General features: G+C 44.1%; 1 protein-coding gene across 1 annotated transcript in view; it reads right to left on the minus strand.

Annotated features, from left to right (window-relative positions):
• The window catches only part of LOC140208213 (uncharacterized), a 106601-nt gene that overhangs the window by 84368 nt on the left and 2000 nt on the right, over positions 1–20233 (minus strand). Inside the window, exon 2 of the mRNA XM_072276722.1 lies at positions 15757–17289. Within this exon, the coding sequence (XP_072132823.1) occupies positions 15757–16964 (1208 nt within the window). The 5' untranslated portion in view covers positions 16965–17289. The remainder of the gene's footprint in view (positions 1–15756; positions 17290–20233) is intronic.

Genomic DNA, 20233 nt, shown 5'->3' on the forward strand with positions numbered 1-20233 from the left:
CCAACCTCCCATATGAGACTTTGTCAAGTGCCTTGCTCAAGTCCATGTAGACAACATCCACTGCCTTGCCTTCATCCACTTTCCTGATAACTTCCTCAAGAAGCTCTAGAAGACTGGTTAGACATGACCTACCATGCACAAAGCCATGCTGTCTATCCTTAATCAGTCCACAACTATCTAAATACTGATATATCCGGTTCCTGCACATACGTTCCAGTAACTTTCCCATTACTGATGTCAAGCTCACCAACATATAAAATTCTAGTTTCTTTTTAAGAGTCTTTCTTACACGCGGAGCAACATTGGCTGTCCTCCAATCCTCCAGTCCCTCACGTGTCACTGAGGATGATTTAAATATCTGTGCGTGGGCCCCAACAGTTTCTGCACTTGTCTTCTGCAGGGTCCCAGGGAACAACTTGTCAGGCCCTGGGGATTTATCCATGCTAATTTGCCTTAAGACAGAAAACACCTCCACCTCTGTAATCCGTACAGGTCCATGAAGTTGATGCTGCTTTGCCTCACTGCTATAGACTCTGTGTCCATCTCCTGAGTAAATACAGATGCAAAAAAATATTTAAAATCTCCCCCATATATTTTGTCTCCTCGTATGGATTACCATTCTGATCTTCCAGAGGAACAATTTTGTCCCTTGCAATCTTTTTGGTCTTAACATACCTGCAGAATCTCTGAGGATTCTCCTTCACCTTGTCTGCTGGGGCTACTTCACCTGAATTTCCTGTACCTCATCAGTACCCCATTTACTCCTATCTGCCTGTACCTGGTATGCACCTCCTTGTTTTTTGATCTGGGAGAGGAAAGCCAAAGGGGTAATAGAGGATTCATGAGTTTGGAGAACAAAACAAGAATGTATCTGATACCAATGGTAAGGCTTGCTAGTGCTTCACAGTGTGTGGGGTCTGTGAAACAAAAGTTGCAGGATGAATGGGAGCCTGAATAACAGAACAGATAGTGGAGGGGTTGTGGAGACAGATGTTGTTCAGACTTCAGACAAAGTCAGGAATGAAAAAGTTGAGCATGGTGCAGTGAATATGCTGAGGCCCATATATTTCAATACAAGGAGCAGCGTAGGAAAGACGGATGTGTTCAGGGCATGGATCAACACCTGGAATTATGACACTAGGATCTGGCAACTGCAGATTGGGACAGGCTGCTTTAAGACAAAGGTGTGCTTGGTAAATGGGAGGCCTTCAAAGTGAAATTTTGAGAATACAGAGTGGGTATGTGCTTGTCAGAATAAAAGGTAAATATAAAAACTGCAGGGAACTTTGGTTTGCAAGACATATTGAGATCCTGATGAAGCACAAAATGATGTTGCATAACAGGGATAGGCAGGTAGGTTCTTATGGAGTATAAGAAATTCAAGAGAACACATTAGAAATAAATCAGGATGGCTAAGAGAAGGCAAGAGGTTGCCCTCACAGAAAAGAGGAAAGGTAATCGTCAGGGATTCTAGAGATAGATTAAGAGCAAAAGGATTGCAAGGGACAAAGTTGGTCCTCTGGAAAACCGGAATGGGAATCCACGTGTGGAACCAAAGCAGATGGGGGAGATCTTAAGTATTTTTTTTCATCTCTATTTACTCAGGAGATGGACACAGGGTCTACGGGAGTGAGGAAAAGCAGCATAAAAATTGTGGATCCTGTACAGATTAAAGAAGAGGAGATATTTGCTATCCTGAGGCAGATTAGGGTGGAAAATCTCCAGGTCATGACAAGGTGCTCCCTCAGACCCTGTAGGAGGCAAGTGCTGAAATTGTCCTTAGTGACGGAGGAGTGTAGGATAGCCAAAGTTATTTTGCTGTTCAACATAGAACATAGAAATCTACAGCATATTCCAGGCCATTCAGCCCACAATGTTGTGCCAACCATGAAACTTACTCTAGAAACTGCCTAGAATTTCCCTAGCACATAGACCTCTATTTTACTGAGCTCCATGTACCTACCTAAGAGGCTGTTAATAGACCCTATTGTATCTGCCTCGACCACCGCTGCTTGCAGTGCATTCCACACACCCACCACTCTCTGTGTAAAAAAACTTACCCCTGACATCCCCTCGGTATCTATTTCCAAGCACTTTAAAACTCTGCCCCTCGTGTTAGCCATTTCAGCCCTGGGGAAAAACCTCTGGCTCAATGCCCCTCATCATCTTATACACCTAGAAAAGGTTCCTAATATAAACAAAGAAAGTATACGTTGCTTTGAGGATTTGTTAGTATACAAAATTATGAGTGTATAGATAGTGTAAACGCTAGCAGCTTTTTCCACTGAGGTTGGGTGGGATGACAACCAGAGGTCATGGGTAAGTGGGGAAGGTGAAAATTTAACTGGAACATTTGGAAAAGCTCTTTATTGAAATGGTTGTGAGAGTGTGGAATGAGATACCAGCACAAGTGGTGAACATGAGCTCAGTTTCACCATTTAAAAGAAGTTTGGATGGGAGCCTGGATGGTAGGGGTATGGAGGGCGATGGTCCCAGTGCAGATAGTTGCATTAGACAGGTTAAATGCTTTTTGGCATTGACTGGAAGGGACAATTAGTCTGTTTCCATAATGAACTTCTCCATGTTTCTATGACAGAGAAGCTGGCCAAACTTGTTTGGAAGGGAAAATGTAAGAGTGACAACGGAGCAGCAATGGCTGGAGCTTCTGGGAGCAATTCGGGAGCTGAGTGATAGATACATCCCAAAGAAGTGGAAGCATTGGAAAGACAGGAGGACACAACTGTGGCTGAAATGAGAAGCCAAGGCCAACATAAAAGCCAAAGAGAGGGCAAACAAAAGAGCAAACACTATTGGGAAGCTATTAGAAACCAACAGAAGATGACTAAAAAACAGTCCGATGAGCTCAGTGCGTGGAATTATGATATTGTAGTCATTAACGGGTCTTGGTAGCACCAAACAGTCTGAGGCATTTGGAGGAACAAAATATCTGGGGCCTCAATATCTCTGGAACAGCAACGTTCCCTGCACCAGTTACCTTTCAACTTTTATTTTGACAGGCACATACAAACTAGACACCCTCAAAATTTCACTTCTGAAGGCCTCCCACTTACAAGTACTCCTTTGCCAGAAAACGTCTGTCCCAAACCACACTTGTCAGATCCTTTCTGATACGTTCAAAATTGACCTTTCTCCAACTTAGAATCTCAACCCGTGGTCCAGATCTATCTTTTCACATATTTACTTTGAATCTCATAGCATTATGATCACTAATTCCTGTCACCAGCCCTGGATCATTTCCTAACAGCTCATTGCACACTTTTGCGTCAGGAGTTCTACCTACTGATCAAGGGCATATTGACAAACTCTACCCCATCTCGTCCTTTTACAGTATGGGAGTCCCTGTCAATATATGGAAAGTTAAAATCACTTACTGAATCAACCTTTCTTTCTTGGCATGGTCTGCGATCTCGCTACAAATTTATTCCTCTAAATCTCTCAGACTGTCGGGCGCAACCAAGTCCCAATAATGGCTACAATATCATAATGAGGGATTGAAATTTGGTGAAAGAGGGAGAGAAATCGTGCATTCTAAAAGGTTTACTAAAATGTTGCCTGGGTTTCATCTCCTAAGTTACAGAGAAAGGTTGAAAAAGTTGGGTCTTTACTCTTTGGAGCGTAGAAGGTTGAGGGGGTCTTGATAGAGGTGTTTAAAATTATGAGGGGGATAGATAGAGTTGACGTGGATAGGCTTTTTCCACTGAGAATGGGGGAGATTCAAACAAGAGTTGAGAGTTAAAGAGCAAAAATTCAGGGGTAACACGAGGGGGAACTTCTTTACTCAGAGAGTGGTAGCTATTTCCAAGCACCTTAAAACTATGATCCTCGTGTTAGCCATTTCAACTCTGGGAGAAAAAAAACCTCTGGCTATCCACACAATAATCAGTGCCCCTCTTCATCTTATGCACCTAAAAAAGGCATAAACAAGGAAATTATATACTGCTTTGAGGATTTGTTGGAAGTAGGCAACATTATGAGGGTACAGATAGGGTAAATGCAAACAGGCTTTTTCCACTGAGGTTGGGTGGGATGACAACCAGAAGTCATGGGTAAGTGACTTCCCCATTTAACAAAAATTTAACAGGAACACGTGGAAATCCTTTTCACTGAATTAATTCTGAGAGTGTGGAATGAGATGTCAGCACAAGTGTTGCATGTGAGGTTGATTTCACCATTAAGAGAAGATTGACAGGTACCTGGGTGGTGAGGGTATAGAGGGCTATGGTACTGGTGCAGGGCATTGCATTGGACGGCTTAAATGTTTCTAGTATTGTCTAGATGGGGCAACTGGCCTGTTTCCACACTGAACTTCTCCATGTTTCTATGACTTGACTGGAAGGGGAAACTGGTTGGAGTGACAATGGAGCAGCAGCGGCTGGAGTTTCTGGGAGCAATTCGGGAGCTGAGTGCACGGTAGATACATCCCAGTGAAGCACTCTAAAGGCAGGAGGACACAACCGTGGCTGAAATGAAAAGCCAAAGCCAACATAAAAGCCAAAGAGATGGCAAATAATAGAGCAAAAAATATTTGGAAACTTTGAAAAACCAACAGAAGATGGCTGAAAACATCTCATGGCATTATGATCACTGGATACAAAGTGTTCCCATACACTAATTTCTGTCACTAATTCTGGATCATTTCCTAATCGCTTATTCTACGTTTCTATGCTGGAAATTCTACGTACTGATTAAAGGCACATTTGACAAGCTCTACTCCATCTTGCCCTTTTATGGTGTGGGGTCCTAGTCAATATATGGAAATTTAAAACCACTTACAATCTCAACCCTTGTTTCTTGGCACAGTCTGCGATCTCTCTACAAATTTGTTCCTCTAAATCCCTCACTGTTGGGGGCAACCAACTCCCAGTAATATCATAATTCCCTGTCCTGGGCTCATCTGGCTTTCCTCCAATGCTTCTTGCATTGTGATATAGACAGCTTAGGAGAGTAAATTGCACCATGCTCAACCTTTTGATTACTGACTTTCTTTGAGATCTGAACAACATCTGTCTGGTGTCAAGAAAACAACCTCTCCCTCATGGTCACAAAAACAAAGGAGCTGGTTGTGGACGACAGGAGGAATGGAGACAGGCTAACCCTTATTGACATCAATGGATCTGGGGTTGAGAGGGTGAACAAATTTGAATTCCTTGACATAAACATCACCAAGGATCTCACCTGGTCTGTTCATACCAGCTGTGTGGTGAGAAAGGCACAACAGTGCCTCCTTCACCTCAGACTGTTGAAGAAGTTTGGTATGGTTCTACAAATCCCAAGAACTTTCTACAGGGGCACACTTGAGCTCATCCTGAGAGTCTGCATCACTGCCTGAGATGGGAACAATACTTCCCTCAGTCACAGGACTCTGCAGAGAGTGGTGCAGACAGCCCAGCCCATCTGCATATGTGAACTTCCCCCCTATCCAGGATATTAACATTATTGTGTAAAAAGGACCCGTAGGATCACTGGGGAGCTGAGTCACCCCAACCACAGACCGTTGCAGCTGCTACCATCTGGGAAACAGTACCGCAGCATAAAAGCCAGGACCAACAAGTAGAGAGTGGTGCGGACAGCCCAGCGCATTTGTAGATGTGAACTTCCCACTATTCACAGGACATTTACAGAGACAGGTGTGTAAAAAGGGCCCAAAGGATATTGGGGACCCAATTCACCACAACCCCAAACTGTTCCTGCTGCTCCCATCCAGGAAACAGTACCACAGCAAAAGGACCAACAGGCTCCGGGACATCATCTTCCACCAGGCCATCAGACTGATTAATTCATGCTGATACAATTGCATTTCTATGTTATATTGAATGTCCTGTTGTACATATTAATTATTATAAGTTACTATAAATTGCACACTCAGACAAAGACGTAATGCAAAGATTTCTACTCATGTATATGAAGGATGAAAGTAATAAAGTCAATTCAACCGCTCCACTATCTGTTCTATCATTCTGGCTCCAATCCTCCCTGTAACTTTAGTTTAACCACCCACCCCACAGGTACGCACCAGCAAGCCTTACCAGTAGGATATTTATCTCCTTCTAGTTCTGTTCCCCAACTAACAAATCCCTTATCATCCATCTGAATTTCCTCAGTCAGGTAACACCCACCAAGAGTTTCTAAAGTGGTCTACCTGCTGTTGTGGGGGATGGCAACAAGAGTCTCCCGCGATGGCTGTTTACCCTCATTCCCCTTCCTGACTCTCATCCTGTGTCCTGCACTGTGGGTGTAACTCACTTCACTTCATGTCATATCAATCACCCACCCCAAATCCTGGATGATCCGGAATTCATCCTTTTCAAGTTCCAACTCCTTAAAGTGCAGGGTTACAAGCTGCAACTGGATGCAGATCTTGTAGGTGAGGGCATCAGGGACACTGGAGGTCTCCCCTCTAATTTCTAATGACCAGTGTGCGGAAAAATCTTGTGCTGTGCAATTTTTTGCCCGGTGACAACAACATGTGGGCACTAAATTTTACATTTTGAGCTATTCATTTTAAAGCTAGCAAATCACTGTCAATAAAAACTTTGATGTCCCCTGGGTTTGATCAAGTTCATCTGCACTCTCACACAACCTGTATAGTAGGCCTGTAGTGGGTAATGAAGGATTTTCTCACCAGAGCTTTTGCACACTGTCCATATGTGATTCTCTTGCTAAATAATGCTTGAAAAAGTCAGATTTCCAAATATCACTCCACTTCTTCCCACTTGCAAATTCTCCAGCAACTTTTGCATCGCCACAATGCACACAGGTAACACCAGTTTCCATATTGGACATAAATATTTCCCCTGAACCCTCCCCCAGGTGACTGACGGTGGTGAACTCAGTGATGGCTATGCCAATGAATATGAAGGGAAGGGCAGTAGTCTGTCTCATTGGAGTCTGGCACATTTGTGATGTGAAAGCTACTTGTTGCCCAGGGCAAAGGTGTTTGATATCATTATGTACCCAGAGAGAGTGGGACAAAACATATTCTCACAGGTAGAAAGTCCAGAACAAGAGGGGGTGGAACAAGCAACAGACACAAAATGCTGGGGGAACTCAGCAGGCCAGGCAGCATCTATGGAAAAGAGTACTAATGCTGAGTTCCTCCAGCAATTTGTGTGTGTTGCTCGGATTTCCAGCATCTGCAGATTTTCTCTTGTTTGTGACTGGAGGCAGAACAAAGGTGATTTTCACAACAGCTGATGTAAAAGATTTTGTTCCCTTTCTCCGAGTTCTCGATCCTTGCATTTAGACAGCTGGAGCTCAGCTCTGTCTGAGAGACCCATCGGTTCCCATTCCCTCATCAGCCGGAAGCTCCCCGGGGCCCGTGTACGGATGGTGGGGCTGAGAGAGAGGGAAGAGAGCAGGACTGTCCCGGGATTGCGGGTCACGGAGTCCGGAGTCACAGCAACTACCCGAAGTCGGTGTTGAAAACGCCGCCCGGTGAGACCCCCAACCCGGAGACCCCTTCTCACCTCAACCGATCATCCGGGGCCTTTTGTGCCCCGCGCGCTGGTGAGCTCGAGCTTGGTCGGTTTAACGGCTGGGCTACTGATCACGTGACCAGCCCCTCCCCCACCGCTGTGAACAGAGGAGTCACGCGCTGCGGTATTCCCAATGGTGGGAAGCGATATCAATCACTGCTTCCAACCAATAGCGGAGGCGGACCAGCCGAGAGGGCGTTACCCCCGCTGACTCCGTCTCCCGAACTTTCCGTCACGGCGGGACAACCGTCAAAGTAAATGTCCGCTTTCTGATTTATTTCCATTTCCCTCCGAGGGAAGTTGGGGCGTTTGTGAAGCGTCTCCTGCGGCCGGAGTCTGATGTGTCGCTGAGAGGTAGGAGGAGACCGCTCGGCCCGTCGGTTTGATGCCGGTTCCCCGGGGAGGGAGAGGATGAAGACGGGGAGAGAGGGGGCGGACAGGATGTTTGTCCCGGTGGGGACAGGAGGGGCTCATCTGTGGAAATGTCTGAGCCCACGGTGGTGGCGATTCACCACATTGGGGGGCAAACACCGGCAGACTGTTGCCCTGCAAGCGGGGCCAATGGTCCGGGCAAAGTGACAATTATTTGTGTTTTGTTGAGACTGTACCGGGAATATGGTGTAAAATCCCGCTCCCCACACTAACACCCAGACCCTGGACTGACACCAACCTACTGTCTTGTTTATTATTTATTGTAATGCCTGCACTGTTTTGTGCACCTTATGCAGTCCTCAGTAGGTCTGGAGTCTCGTGTAATTTTGTGTTGTTTTTACGTAGTTCAGTGTAATTTTTGTATTGTTCATGTAGCACCATGGTCCTGAAAAACATTGTCTCATTTTTACTGTGTACGGTACCAGCAGTTATGGTGGAAATGACAATATACAGTGCCTTGACTTGACTCTGATCCTCCGCACTGCCAAGTCTTACCATTAATGCTATATTCTGCCATCATCTTTGACCTAATACAATGAACCAGCTCACACTTATCTGGGTTGAACACCATTTGCCTCTTCTCAGCCCAGTTTTGCATCCTATCAATATAGATATAGATAGATAGATATACTTTATTAATCCCGAGGGAAATTTGGTTTCGTTACAGCTGCACCAACCAAGAATTGAGCGTAAATATAGCAATACAAAAAACCACAACAATCAAACACCAAAATGCAAACTGTGCCAGATGGAAAATAAGTCCAGGACCAGTTATATTGGCTCAGGGTGTCTGACCCTCCACGGGAGGAGCTGCATGTTCGATGGCCACGGGCAGGAACGACCTCCCGTGCTGCCAAGTGTTGTATCATGGTGGAATGTGGCCGAAGTCCAACAGTAAAAAGTTCGATATCCAGTCTGCAAACACATTCCTCAATCATAATATACCCCGGATTGCACTATCCGTTGTTAGCCAGATCAGTAAGCACCCAACTCCTTTACGCTTACTGCTCTCAGTGCACTTCCGGTCAGCCGGAACGGTATTACCCACCGAACTCCTCTTCTCCAAAAGTCTCTGTTGTCTCGACCCGGTCCTCTTTCCTCGGCTTTGTGATCCCCCTCTGTGTGTTTTCCTCCGGATTTCAGCAGGGGTGGCCGCCGCTCTGTTCGCTAAGCCAGCCGGTGTTTGCTGGTCCATGAAATATACAATGCGACCTTGCTTCTGTCCCGCGTATCGGTATGTAACCATTTCCAGTGCTAAAGAAAACCCAAAGAAAACTCTCTCTACCAGCATGTTAGACAGCGTGCAGCTTCGACGTGTTACCGTGAGAAAAAAAATACAAAAGATAACATAAATTAAAAAGTAAGAAGAAGAAAGTAAGAATAGATCAGATTGGCTGTACCAGGCTGCATGCACGACCGGTGCATGCACAAGATATATCTTCAAGTCTGTGAGCCAACACTATAGATAAAATTTTAGTATCAAAATTGAGTAAAGTGATAGGTCTATATGAAGAACATTTAGTAGGATTCATATTCTTTTTGAGAATGAGCGAAATGGAAGCTCCGTAAAAAGACTGCGGTAGTCTTCCTTCCTCTAATGGTAGAACATAAATGTGGTAGAAGCAAGGAGGAAAAAGCCTAATAAAATTCTCCAGAGAATCCACCGGGGCCTGGGGATTTCCCAGAATGCAATTCTCAAATAGCCTGAGCAATTTCATCCTGGGAAATAGGTTGATCCAATTGCCTACGATCATCTAACGAAAGATTAGGAATATTTAATTGATCTAAAAATTATTCATTGCAATATTATCATTAACAGAGTCAGAACTATACAATTTAGAATAAAATTCTCTAAAAGTGTCATTAATTACAAGGTGGTCAGTTGTCATGTCCCCATTAATTTTATGTATTTCTTTAATTTGCTGCTTGGCTGAAAATGGCTTCAATTGATTAGCCAGTAGCTTACCAGTTTTATCTCCATGAATGTAAAGTTGTCTTGTATCTTTTAAAAGTTGGCTTTCAATTGGATATGTTATAAGAAGATCATATTTAGTTTTAGTTTCAATACGTCTCTTATATGTTTCAGGATCAGGTACTGAAGCATATTTATGGTCCAGTTGCTTTAACTTATTGGCTAATTCATTTCTTTCTTTGTTAGCTTTTCTAATGATGTTTGCAGTATAAGAGATAATTGATCCCGGATGTATGCTTTAAAAGTATCCCATATAATAAGGCTAGACGCTTCTTCCAATGTATTTTCTTCAAAAATAAAGGGTAGTTTGATTCTCCATAATTTTTTTAAAAATCCTCATCGGATAACAGAGTTAAATTAAATCACCAAAATCTGCACATGGGGATAGTATCAGGAAGATTTAAAGATAGAATTACAGGAGAGTGGTCAGAGATAGCAATCTCTTTATATTCAATTGATCGAATTAATGGAATCATTTGACTATCAATAAAAACAAAGTCAATCCCAGTATAAGAATGATAGACATGAGAGAAAAAAGAATACTCCCTGTCCGTCAGATGCAGAAACCGCCAAGCATCAACTATACCACATTTAGTTAGAAAAGATTGGATAAACAAAGCTGATATACTAAGTGTGGCTGGTTTAATAGATGAGCGATCTAATACTGGATCTAACCAGCTGTTACAATCTCATCCCATCACAAGGGAGTACGTACACAAATCTGGCAAAAATGAAAATAGACGTTCAGAAATCCTGGATCATCTACGCTGGGGCATAAACATGAGCAAAAACAATCAACTTACTGTCTGAACTCCCTGATACAATAACAAATCGACCATTAGGGTCCGAAACAACTTTATGCTGAATAAAGGAAACTGTATTATCTACAAAAATCGAAACTCCACGTGATTTTCCCTTAAACGAGGAGTGGAATTGCATACCCTTCCACCCAGTAAAAAAAAACGTAAGGCATCACAGCTGTGTATGTGTGTTTCTTGTAAAAAAAAAAAAATAATGGGTGCTTTTATTTTTTTTAATATAAGCAAACACTTTGTTCCTTTTGGTGGGGTGATTCAGCTCTTTCACATTCAAACTAAACAGGTTAATATTTTGAACCATTTTAAATACCAATCAACAAGTAATTAAAAGATCTGGCCATAAGTTATTAAAACTAGAAAGCAAACGGTAAAGTAAGGTATTCAAACGAACAAACATATATTCAACCCAACACAGCTCCCAGAGAGAAATAGGCCCTACCGCCTCCCCTACCCAAAGCGAGAAAGCTGACCAATAGACAGTCAGTGAGCTGAGAACTAAGTACCGGCCCCCAAAAATCCCGTTGACAGAAAAAAAACTCCAGTCCTGCAAGGTCATTATGTCCCTACCAAGACACAACATAAAAAGTAAAATAACTCGGTATTCAAAAATATGAAAGGATCACTTCAAACAAATTCAAAGAAAGCTATATTAAAATAAAGCCTCAAAACAGGATAAAATAAAGTAGTATCAAAAAAATATATAACAAAAGACAATATATGAACAGCCAAAACATGAGTTTAATAAAACCTTATTTCAAATTCATATTAACAGAAGAAAAAATTTGATCAAATAAGAAATATAAGTGTTAGACTTCATCCTTTAGAAACTCTTTTGCATCTTCAACTGAACTTATTCTTTTTCGCAATCCGTTCTTCAAAACAATACTCAGACGTGCGGGGAACTGAAAGGATGGTTTATATCCTTTATTATAAGATTCCAACATAACTTGTTTATATTTCATGCAATCAGCCAAAACTTCAGGCGAATAGTCTTCACAAATCTAACCTTGTAATTTTGGAAATCGATCATTCCTTCTCTCTGGGTATGGCAAATTAAAAGGTCCTTAATTTGAAATTCATGAAAGGCTAGTCCGACCGAGCTGGGTTTCGCCGCCAAGGACAATGGCTTCTAAGTCAGCTCGGAAGTGAATAAAGCAGGGAAAAGCTGATTCAGAAAGTTTGCAAAAAATAGGGTCAGCACCTTCAATTGGTTCTTCAAGACCCAGGATTCGCATGTTACTTCCCCTGTTTCTATTTTCGAGACTGATGATCCTTTTCAGCATTTTATCATTGGATAAAGATCACTCTATGGAGAGTTTAATTGTATCTTCAATGTCCTCTTCAAGTGTCATTAGCTTCGCAGTATTCTCCTGAATTCGGTTCTCATACTCAAATAAAGTTCGCTGAATTGTATCCAATTTGTCGTTGAGCCGTTCAAACTCGTCAGAGAATTCCGATTTTTGCTGTTTAAGCAAGTCACTGATTGAATCCAAAGTGACTGGGGATTCATCTTCTGTTTCTCTTTCTTTTGCAAATGCTTTGGTTCTTTTCCCAGCCATAGTAAAGCAGTATTGAAGTATTATAATAAGGTTTCAAAAAAAAAAGGAGACAATTAAGTAAACAGGGTAGGAGCAATCAAAAAGCGACCAACAGGGCTCTGACTGCTTCTTATATCTAACATATGCTTCCTTCTTCCTCTTGATGAGTTGCCTCAGGTGTTTCGTCAGCCACGGTTCACTTTTCCTACCATTTTTTCCTTGGCTCAGTGATACAAACCCATCCTGAACCCTGCACAAGTAGTCCCTAAACTTCCTCCACATTACTTCTGTGCTTTCACCTTTGAACACCTGTTTCCAATTTACTCTCGCTAGTTCCTGCCTCATCCATTCATAGTTAGCCCTTCCTCAGTTAAGCACTTTCCCATTTTGTCTGTTTTTATCCTTTTCATAGCTATGCTGAAGCTAAGGGAGTTGTGGTCACTCTCACCAAAATGCTTCCCCATCAAGAGGTCTGCCACCTGACCAGGTTCATTACCCAGAACTAGATCCAGTATGGCCTCTCCTCTCATCGGCCGGTCACATACTGTGTCAGGAATCCTTCCTGAACACACTTGACAAATTCAGCCCCCTCTATCCCCCTTGCAGTCAGGAGGTGCCAGTCAATATGAGGGAAGTTGAAATCACCCATAACTACAACCCTGTATTTCCTGCACCATTCAAAAATCTGCCTGCTTATCTGCTCCTCGGTGTCCCGAGGGCTATTTGGGGGCCTCTAGATTACTCCCAGCACAGTGATTGATCCCTTCCTATTTCTGACTTCCACCCACACCGACTCAGTGGACACCCCCTCTGCAGCGACCTCCCTTTCTACAGCCATGATACTATCCCTGATCAGTAATGCTACTCCCCCCCTTTTCCTACCTCCCATCCTAATCCTTGTAAAACACCTAAACCCCGGTACCTGCATCAGCCAATCCTGCCCTTCCTCCAGCCAAGTTTCAGTAATGGCCACAACATCGTAGTTCCACGTACTGATCCATTCTCTAAGTTCATCCCCTTTATTCCTAATACTCCTGGCATTGAAATAGACACACTTCAACCCCTCGAACTGGCTACATGTATGTTTTGTCCCCTGCCTGTTCTTCCTCAGCAACTCAGAACACACAGCATCGTGCCCTTGTCCTTCTACCCTAATCTCTGCACTCACATTCTGATTCCCACCCCCCTGACAAACTAGTTTAAACCCTCCCCAACAGCTCCAACAAACCTGCCCACCAGGATATTGGTCCCTTTCCAGTTCAGGTGCAGCCCGTCCTTGTTGTACAGGTCAAACCTTCCCCAGAAGAGATCCCAATGCTCCAGAAATCTGAACCCCTGCCCCTGCACCAACTCTTCAGCCACACTTTCAACTGCCATGACTTCCAGTTCCTACCCTCTCTGTCTTGTGGCACAGGCAGCAATCCTGAGATTACCATCCCTGAGATCCTGCTTTTTCACTTTTTTCCTAACTCCCAATATTCCTACGCTCCAAAGAATAAAGACCTAATTTGTTCAACCTTTTGCTGTAACTTAGGAGATGAAACCCAGGCAACATTTTAGTAAATCTCCTCCGTACTCTCTCAATTTTATTGACATATTTCCTATAATTTGGTTACCAGAACTGTATACAATACTCCAAATTTGGCCTTACCAATGCCTTGTACAATTTCAACATTACATCCCAACTCCTATACTCAATGCTCTGATTTATAAAGGCCAGCATACCAAAAGCTTTCTTCACCACCCTATCCAAACGAGACTCCACCTTCAGGGAACTATGCACCATTACTCCTAGATCCCTCTGTTCTACTGCATTCTTCAGTGCCCTACCATTTACCATGTATGCCCTATTTTGGTTACTCCTACCAAAATGCAGCACCTCACATTTATCAGCATTAAGCTCCTTCTGCCATCTTTCAGCCCACTCTTCTAAGTGGTCTAAATCTCTCTGCAAGCTTTGAAAACCTCCTTCATGATCCACAACTCCACCTATCTTAGTATCATCTGCATACTTACTAATCCAATTTACCACCCCATCATCCAGATAATTAATATATATGACAAACAACATTGGACCCAGTACAGATCCCTGAGGTTTAGTCATCAGGGACAATTGTGCTGTCCCTGACTTCCCACATTCTACAATCGGAGCACTGGATTGCCCTATCTACTGCCTCCATTACCAACTCCTAAGTTAATCAAAATAATTAAAGAAACATACCCAGCCTTACCTTACTGGGAGCAAGCTCGTCCTCTGCCTTTGCTCGCCGAAACTTCTCGAGCCAAAGCCTCAAAGCTCCACTCCTTCACTGGCCCACTCACTCACTGGCTTGAGCTGCCCCTCTTTTCACTTGTTTGTTGAGCTTCTCAATTTTCAATTGCCCAATCAGCTGCTTTCTGCTGGGTCTGAGCTGTTCAAATCTTGATTGACTTGATTGCACAACCCAACTGCCAAAATCTCTTGAGCCAAAGCCTCAAAGCTCCACTCCTTTACTGGCCGCTCTCCACTCCAGTCCACGTTAAACTCCAGTCCCATTAAAGGTGAATGTGCAGCAGAAGAAACTCCTCCCATGCCCAGTGACCAGGGTGCAGAACTGGGTGTGGTGAGCAGCAGTAATAATTGCAGAGTTCAGCACTGACAGTCACTCTCGAAATTGCATTCAGCAACGGTGACGGACAAATATCGAGCATGCAGCTTATTGAAACTTTCTCCCCAGTGTGAACCCGGCAGTGTGTCACAAATAACATGCTGTAAGGTTTCACAGCTAATGTAACGGCCTCTGTGCAATGTTTCACTGCTGAGGTAATGTTCTCTCTGTAACAGCAATGTTTAGGTTACGACTAGAGACAACAGGGTTTTTGAATGCAGGGCTATCTAATGACAGAAATGTTCTTTTTTGTTCGTCAGGAAGAGGAATTTTTGCGGTGTTTTACCGGGGAGAGATGAGAAGACATGAATGGAGAGAGTGGGCCCTTTTTCTTCTTTATTTTTTCTTTACTAGCCCTATAGTCAAAGAAAGAACTATAAAGCCTAATCGTTTAATCGCATATTATGTACCATTTATTATTTCGGGGTACTGATATGTAACAGGGGACACATCAAGCAGCTTCCACCCAAACAAGATTTCTTAAGTTTGGCCGGGCTGGGGGGCTATCACCCCCTATATTAAGCTGCTAGCCAAAGTGAGAATTACATAAGGTTAGAATACTGAGTGAATCGCTTCCCACATTCACAGCAGGTGAACGACCTCTCCCTGGTGTGAACTCAATGATGCACATTCGGCAGAGATGGCTGAGAGAATCTCTTACCGAAGTTTGAGCATGTGATCGGCCTCTACCCAGTGTGAACTCAATGATGCACATTCAGTGGAGATGGTTGAGAGAATCTCTTACCGAAGTCTGAGCAGGTGATCAGTCTCTACCCAGTGTGAGCTCGCTGGTGTTTCTGTAGGTTCGATGACCGAGTGAATCCCTTCCCACACACTGAGCAGGTGAACGGCCTCTCCCCAGTGTGAACCCGCTGATGTACCTTCACTTGGGATGACCAAGTGAATCCCTTCCCACAGTCTGAGCAGGAGAAGGGCCACTCTCCAGTGTGAACTCGCTGATGAACCTTCAGGTGGGATGAGCAAGTGAATGCCTTCCCGCAGTCAGAGCAGGTGAACGGCCTGTCCCCAGTGTGAATAGAGCAGTGTGATTGCAGGTGAGATGATCGAATGAATCCCTTCCCACACACTGAGCAGGTGAACGGCCTCTCCCCAGTGTGAACTCGCTGGTGTCTGAGTAGGACACATGACGAAGTGAATCCCTTCCCACAGTCTGAGCAGGTGAATGGCCTCTCTCCAGTGTGAACTCGCTGATGTACCTTCAGTTGAGATGAGCAACGGAATCTCTTCCCGCAGTCTGAGCAGGTGAACGGCCTCTCCCCAGTGTGAACTCGCTGATGTCTCTGTAGGACAAGTGACGAAGTGAATCCCTTCCCACAGTCTGAGCAGGTGAACGGCCTCTCCCCAGTGTGAACTCGCTGATGTACCTTCAGTTGAGATGACACAGTGAATCCCTCCCCACAGTCTGAGCAGGTGAACGGCCTCTCCCCAGTGTGAACTCGCTGATGTACCTTCAGTTGGGATGACGAAGTGAATCCCTTCCCACAGTCTGAGCAGGTGAACGGCCTCTCCCCAGTGTGAACTCGCTGATGAACCTTCAGGTGGGATGAGCAAGTGAATGCCTTCCCGCAGTCGGAGCAGATGAACGGCCTCTCCCCAGTGTGAAAAGACCAGTGTGCTTGTAGATCGAATGATCGAAAGAATCCCTTCCCACACACTGAGCAGGTGAACGGCCTCTCCCCAATGTGAACTCGCTGGTGTCTGTGCAGAACACATGACGAAGTGAATCCCTTCCCACAGACTGAGCAGGTGAACGGCCTCTCCCCAGTGTGAACTCGCTGATGCACCTTCAGTAGGGATGAGCAAGTGAATCCCTTCCCACAGACTGAGCAGGTGAACGGCCTCTCCCCAGTGTGAACTCGCTGATGAACCTTCAGGTGGGATGAGCAAGTGAATCTCTTCCCACAGTCCAAGCAGGTGAACAGCCGCTCCCCAGTGTGAACTGACTGGTGTCTCAGTAGGTCAGATGAGTTAATGAATCCCTTCCCACAGTCTGAGCAGGTGAACGGCCGCTCCCCGGTGTGATCTCGCTGGTGAGCCATTAGGTCAGATGACCGAGTGAATCCTTCCCCACAAATTCAGCAGATGACCAAATTTCTGCCCAGGGTGAACTGACTGGTGTGTCTACAGGTGGGATGACCAACTGAATTGCCTTCTCACCCACAGAACAAATGAATGACCTTGTCCAGTGTGAACTTGCTGATATATCTTCAGTTGAAATGACTGAGTGAATCCCTCCCCACAGTCTGAGCAGGAAGGATGATCGAGTGAATCCCTTGCTCCACTTCTCAAATATCTGGACAGATACAGCAAAACTGGTGTGTTGTGTTCGAGATTCCCGTAGACAGATTCCTTGTCATTTTTAACCTGTAAAAAGATTTACAAAATGAATCAACGGGTGTCGGACAATATTTCAGATCAGATCACTTGAGTTGTCAAAGTGTATTCTCGCATCACACTATTACAGTGAGGTTCAACCCAAGTTGGAGAGAGAAATCATCTTCTAACTGGGCACAGTGCTGGTATCTGGAATGACCATCAAATTCTCAGATGCTCTTCCTGTCTCTATAAGAATGGGGCATTTCTGCCATCTCCAATCTGTGACCTGGCTCAGTTTGACTCTCTCCATTGGTATTATTCCCTGTTCCTGCTGAGCAGCATGGGTGCCTGGCCCCACAGTAGCTGAAACAGTCTCACGCAAATAGTCTTTCTTGACGTGTAGCGAGGATTTTCTTTTATGTATTATTAACTTGAAGTGCCACAGTTTTAACGCCATATAAAAAAATTCCTGCTGAGATGAATGGTTGGTCTGCACAGCTGTTAAAAGGACTTAAAGTGAATTTTTGTATTATTTCAGGTTCTTGTCACAGTCACAGAAAATTACAACACAGAAACAGGCCCTTTGGGCCATCTGGTTTGTGCTGAACTATTTAAACCACCCACTCCCATACCCCTACCATCCAGGTACCTATAGAAACCTCTTAAATGTTGAAATTGAGCTCGCATGCACCACTTGTTCTGGCTGCTCATTCCACACCCAGATGACCATCTGTGTGAAGAAGTTACCCCTCATGTTCCCCTTAACGTTTCACTTTTCACCCTTAACCCATGGCCTCTGGTTGTAGTCCCACACCATCTCAGTGGAGAAAGCCAGCTTGCATTTACCCCATCTATGCCCGTCTATCACAATTAAATCTTTGCTCAATCTTCCACATTCCAAGGAATAAAGTCCTGATCTGTTCAATCATTCCTTATAACCCAAGTCCTCCAGACCTGGCAACATCCTTGTGAATTTTTGCAGAACTCTTTCAACCTCTTTTACATCTTTCCTGTAGGTAGGTGACCACAACTGCAAACAAGACTCCAAATTAGGCCTCACCAATATCTTCTACAAGTCAACATAACATCCATAAGACCGAAAGAAGCTGCAGAAGATCGTGAACACGGCGCAGCACATCACACAAACCAATCTTCCGTCCGTGGACTTACATTACACCGCACGCTGTCGGAGCAGTGCTGCCAGGATAATCAAGGACACAACCCACCCAGCAAACACACTTTTCGTCCCTCTTCCCTCCGGGAGAAGGTTCAGGAACTTGAAGACTGGTACGGCCAGATTTGGGAACAGCTTCTTTCCAACTGTGATAAGACTGCTGAACGGATCCTGACCCGGATCAGGGCCGTACCCTCCAAATATCCGGACCTGCCTCTCGGTTTTTTTCCACTACCTTACTTCCCATTTTTCTATTTTCTATTTATGATTTATAATTTAAATTTTTAATATTGACTAATTTTAACTACTTTTAATATTTTAATATTTAATATTTGTAATCCAGGGAGTGTGAAGTGCAGAATCAAATATCGCTGTGATGATTGTACGTTCTCGTACAAATTGTTTGGCAACAATAAAGTATGAAGTATAAAATATCTATCATTTTCAGTACTTTGGTTCATGAAGGCCAAAGGGCTGAAATCTTGCTTTCCGTCCCTATCTAACTGTGACACCACTTTCAGTGAATTAAGGACTTGTACTTCCAGGTCCCTTTCTTCTACAACACTCCACTGTGCCCGACCAGTCACGGTGAAGGACCTCCCTTGGTAGATCATACCAAAGTACAACACCTCACACTTGTCTGCATTAAATTACATTTTCCATTTCTCAAACCATTTTCCCAGTTGGTCCAGATCACACTGCAAACCTTGATACGCTTCCTCGCTGTTCACTACACGACCAATCTTGGCGTCAGCCACAAATTTGCTGATCCAGTTAACCACACTATCATCCAGATTATTGATATAGATGGCAAACAATAACAGATACAGCACTAATCCCTGTGGCACACCACTAGTCACAGGCCTCCGGTCAGAGAGGCAACCGTCTGCTACCACACACTGGCTTCTCCCAAATACAGTGACTCACCCAAATTACTGTCTCATCTTGAATTCTGAGTGACTAAACCTTCTTGACCAATCTCCCATATGAGACTTTGTCAAGTGCTTTGCAAAAGTCCACGTAGACAACATCCACTTTCCTGATAATTTCCTCGAGAGGCTCTGTAAGATTGTTAGACATGACCTACCATGCACAAAGCCATGCTGCCTATCCTTAATCAGTCCACATCTATCCGAGTACTTACAGTATATATCTAGTTCCTGCACACACGTTCCAATACCTTTCCCACAACTGATGTCAAGCTCACCAATGTACAATCTCTTAGTTTACTTTAGAGCCTTTCTTGAACAGCGGAACAACATTGTCTGTCCTCCAATCCTCCAGTACTTCACCTGTCACTAAGGGTTACTTAACTATCTGTGCTTGGGCCCCGACAATTTCTGCACTTGTCTGCCGCAGAGTCCCAGGGAACAACTTGTCAGGCCCTGGGGATTGATCCACGCTAATTTGCCTTAAGACAGCAAACACCTCCACCTCTGTAATCTGTACAGGGTCCATGAAGTTGATGGTGCTTTGCCTCACTTCTATAGACTCTGTGTCCATCTCCTGTGTAAATACAGATGCAGAAAAAAATCTCCCACATCTATTTTGTCTCCTCATACGGATTACTGTTCTGATCTTGCAGAGGATTAATTTTTTTCCCTTGCAATCTTTTCATTCTTAACATACTTGCAGAATCCCTGAGCATTCTCCTTCACCTTGTCTGCTGAGGCAACCTTATGCTTTCTTTTATTTCTTTCATAAGTGTTCACTTGAATTTCCTGTATCTCACAAGTACCCCATTTGCTCCTACCTGCCTGTACCTGGAATGCACCTCCTTTTTATTGATCTCGGAGATGAAAGCCAAAGGGGTGATGG

Source organism: Mobula birostris, chromosome 13, assembly GCF_030028105.1.
Source record: "Mobula birostris isolate sMobBir1 chromosome 13, sMobBir1.hap1, whole genome shotgun sequence".
In the NCBI taxonomy this organism is placed as follows: domain Eukaryota; kingdom Metazoa; phylum Chordata; class Chondrichthyes; order Myliobatiformes; family Myliobatidae; genus Mobula; species Mobula birostris.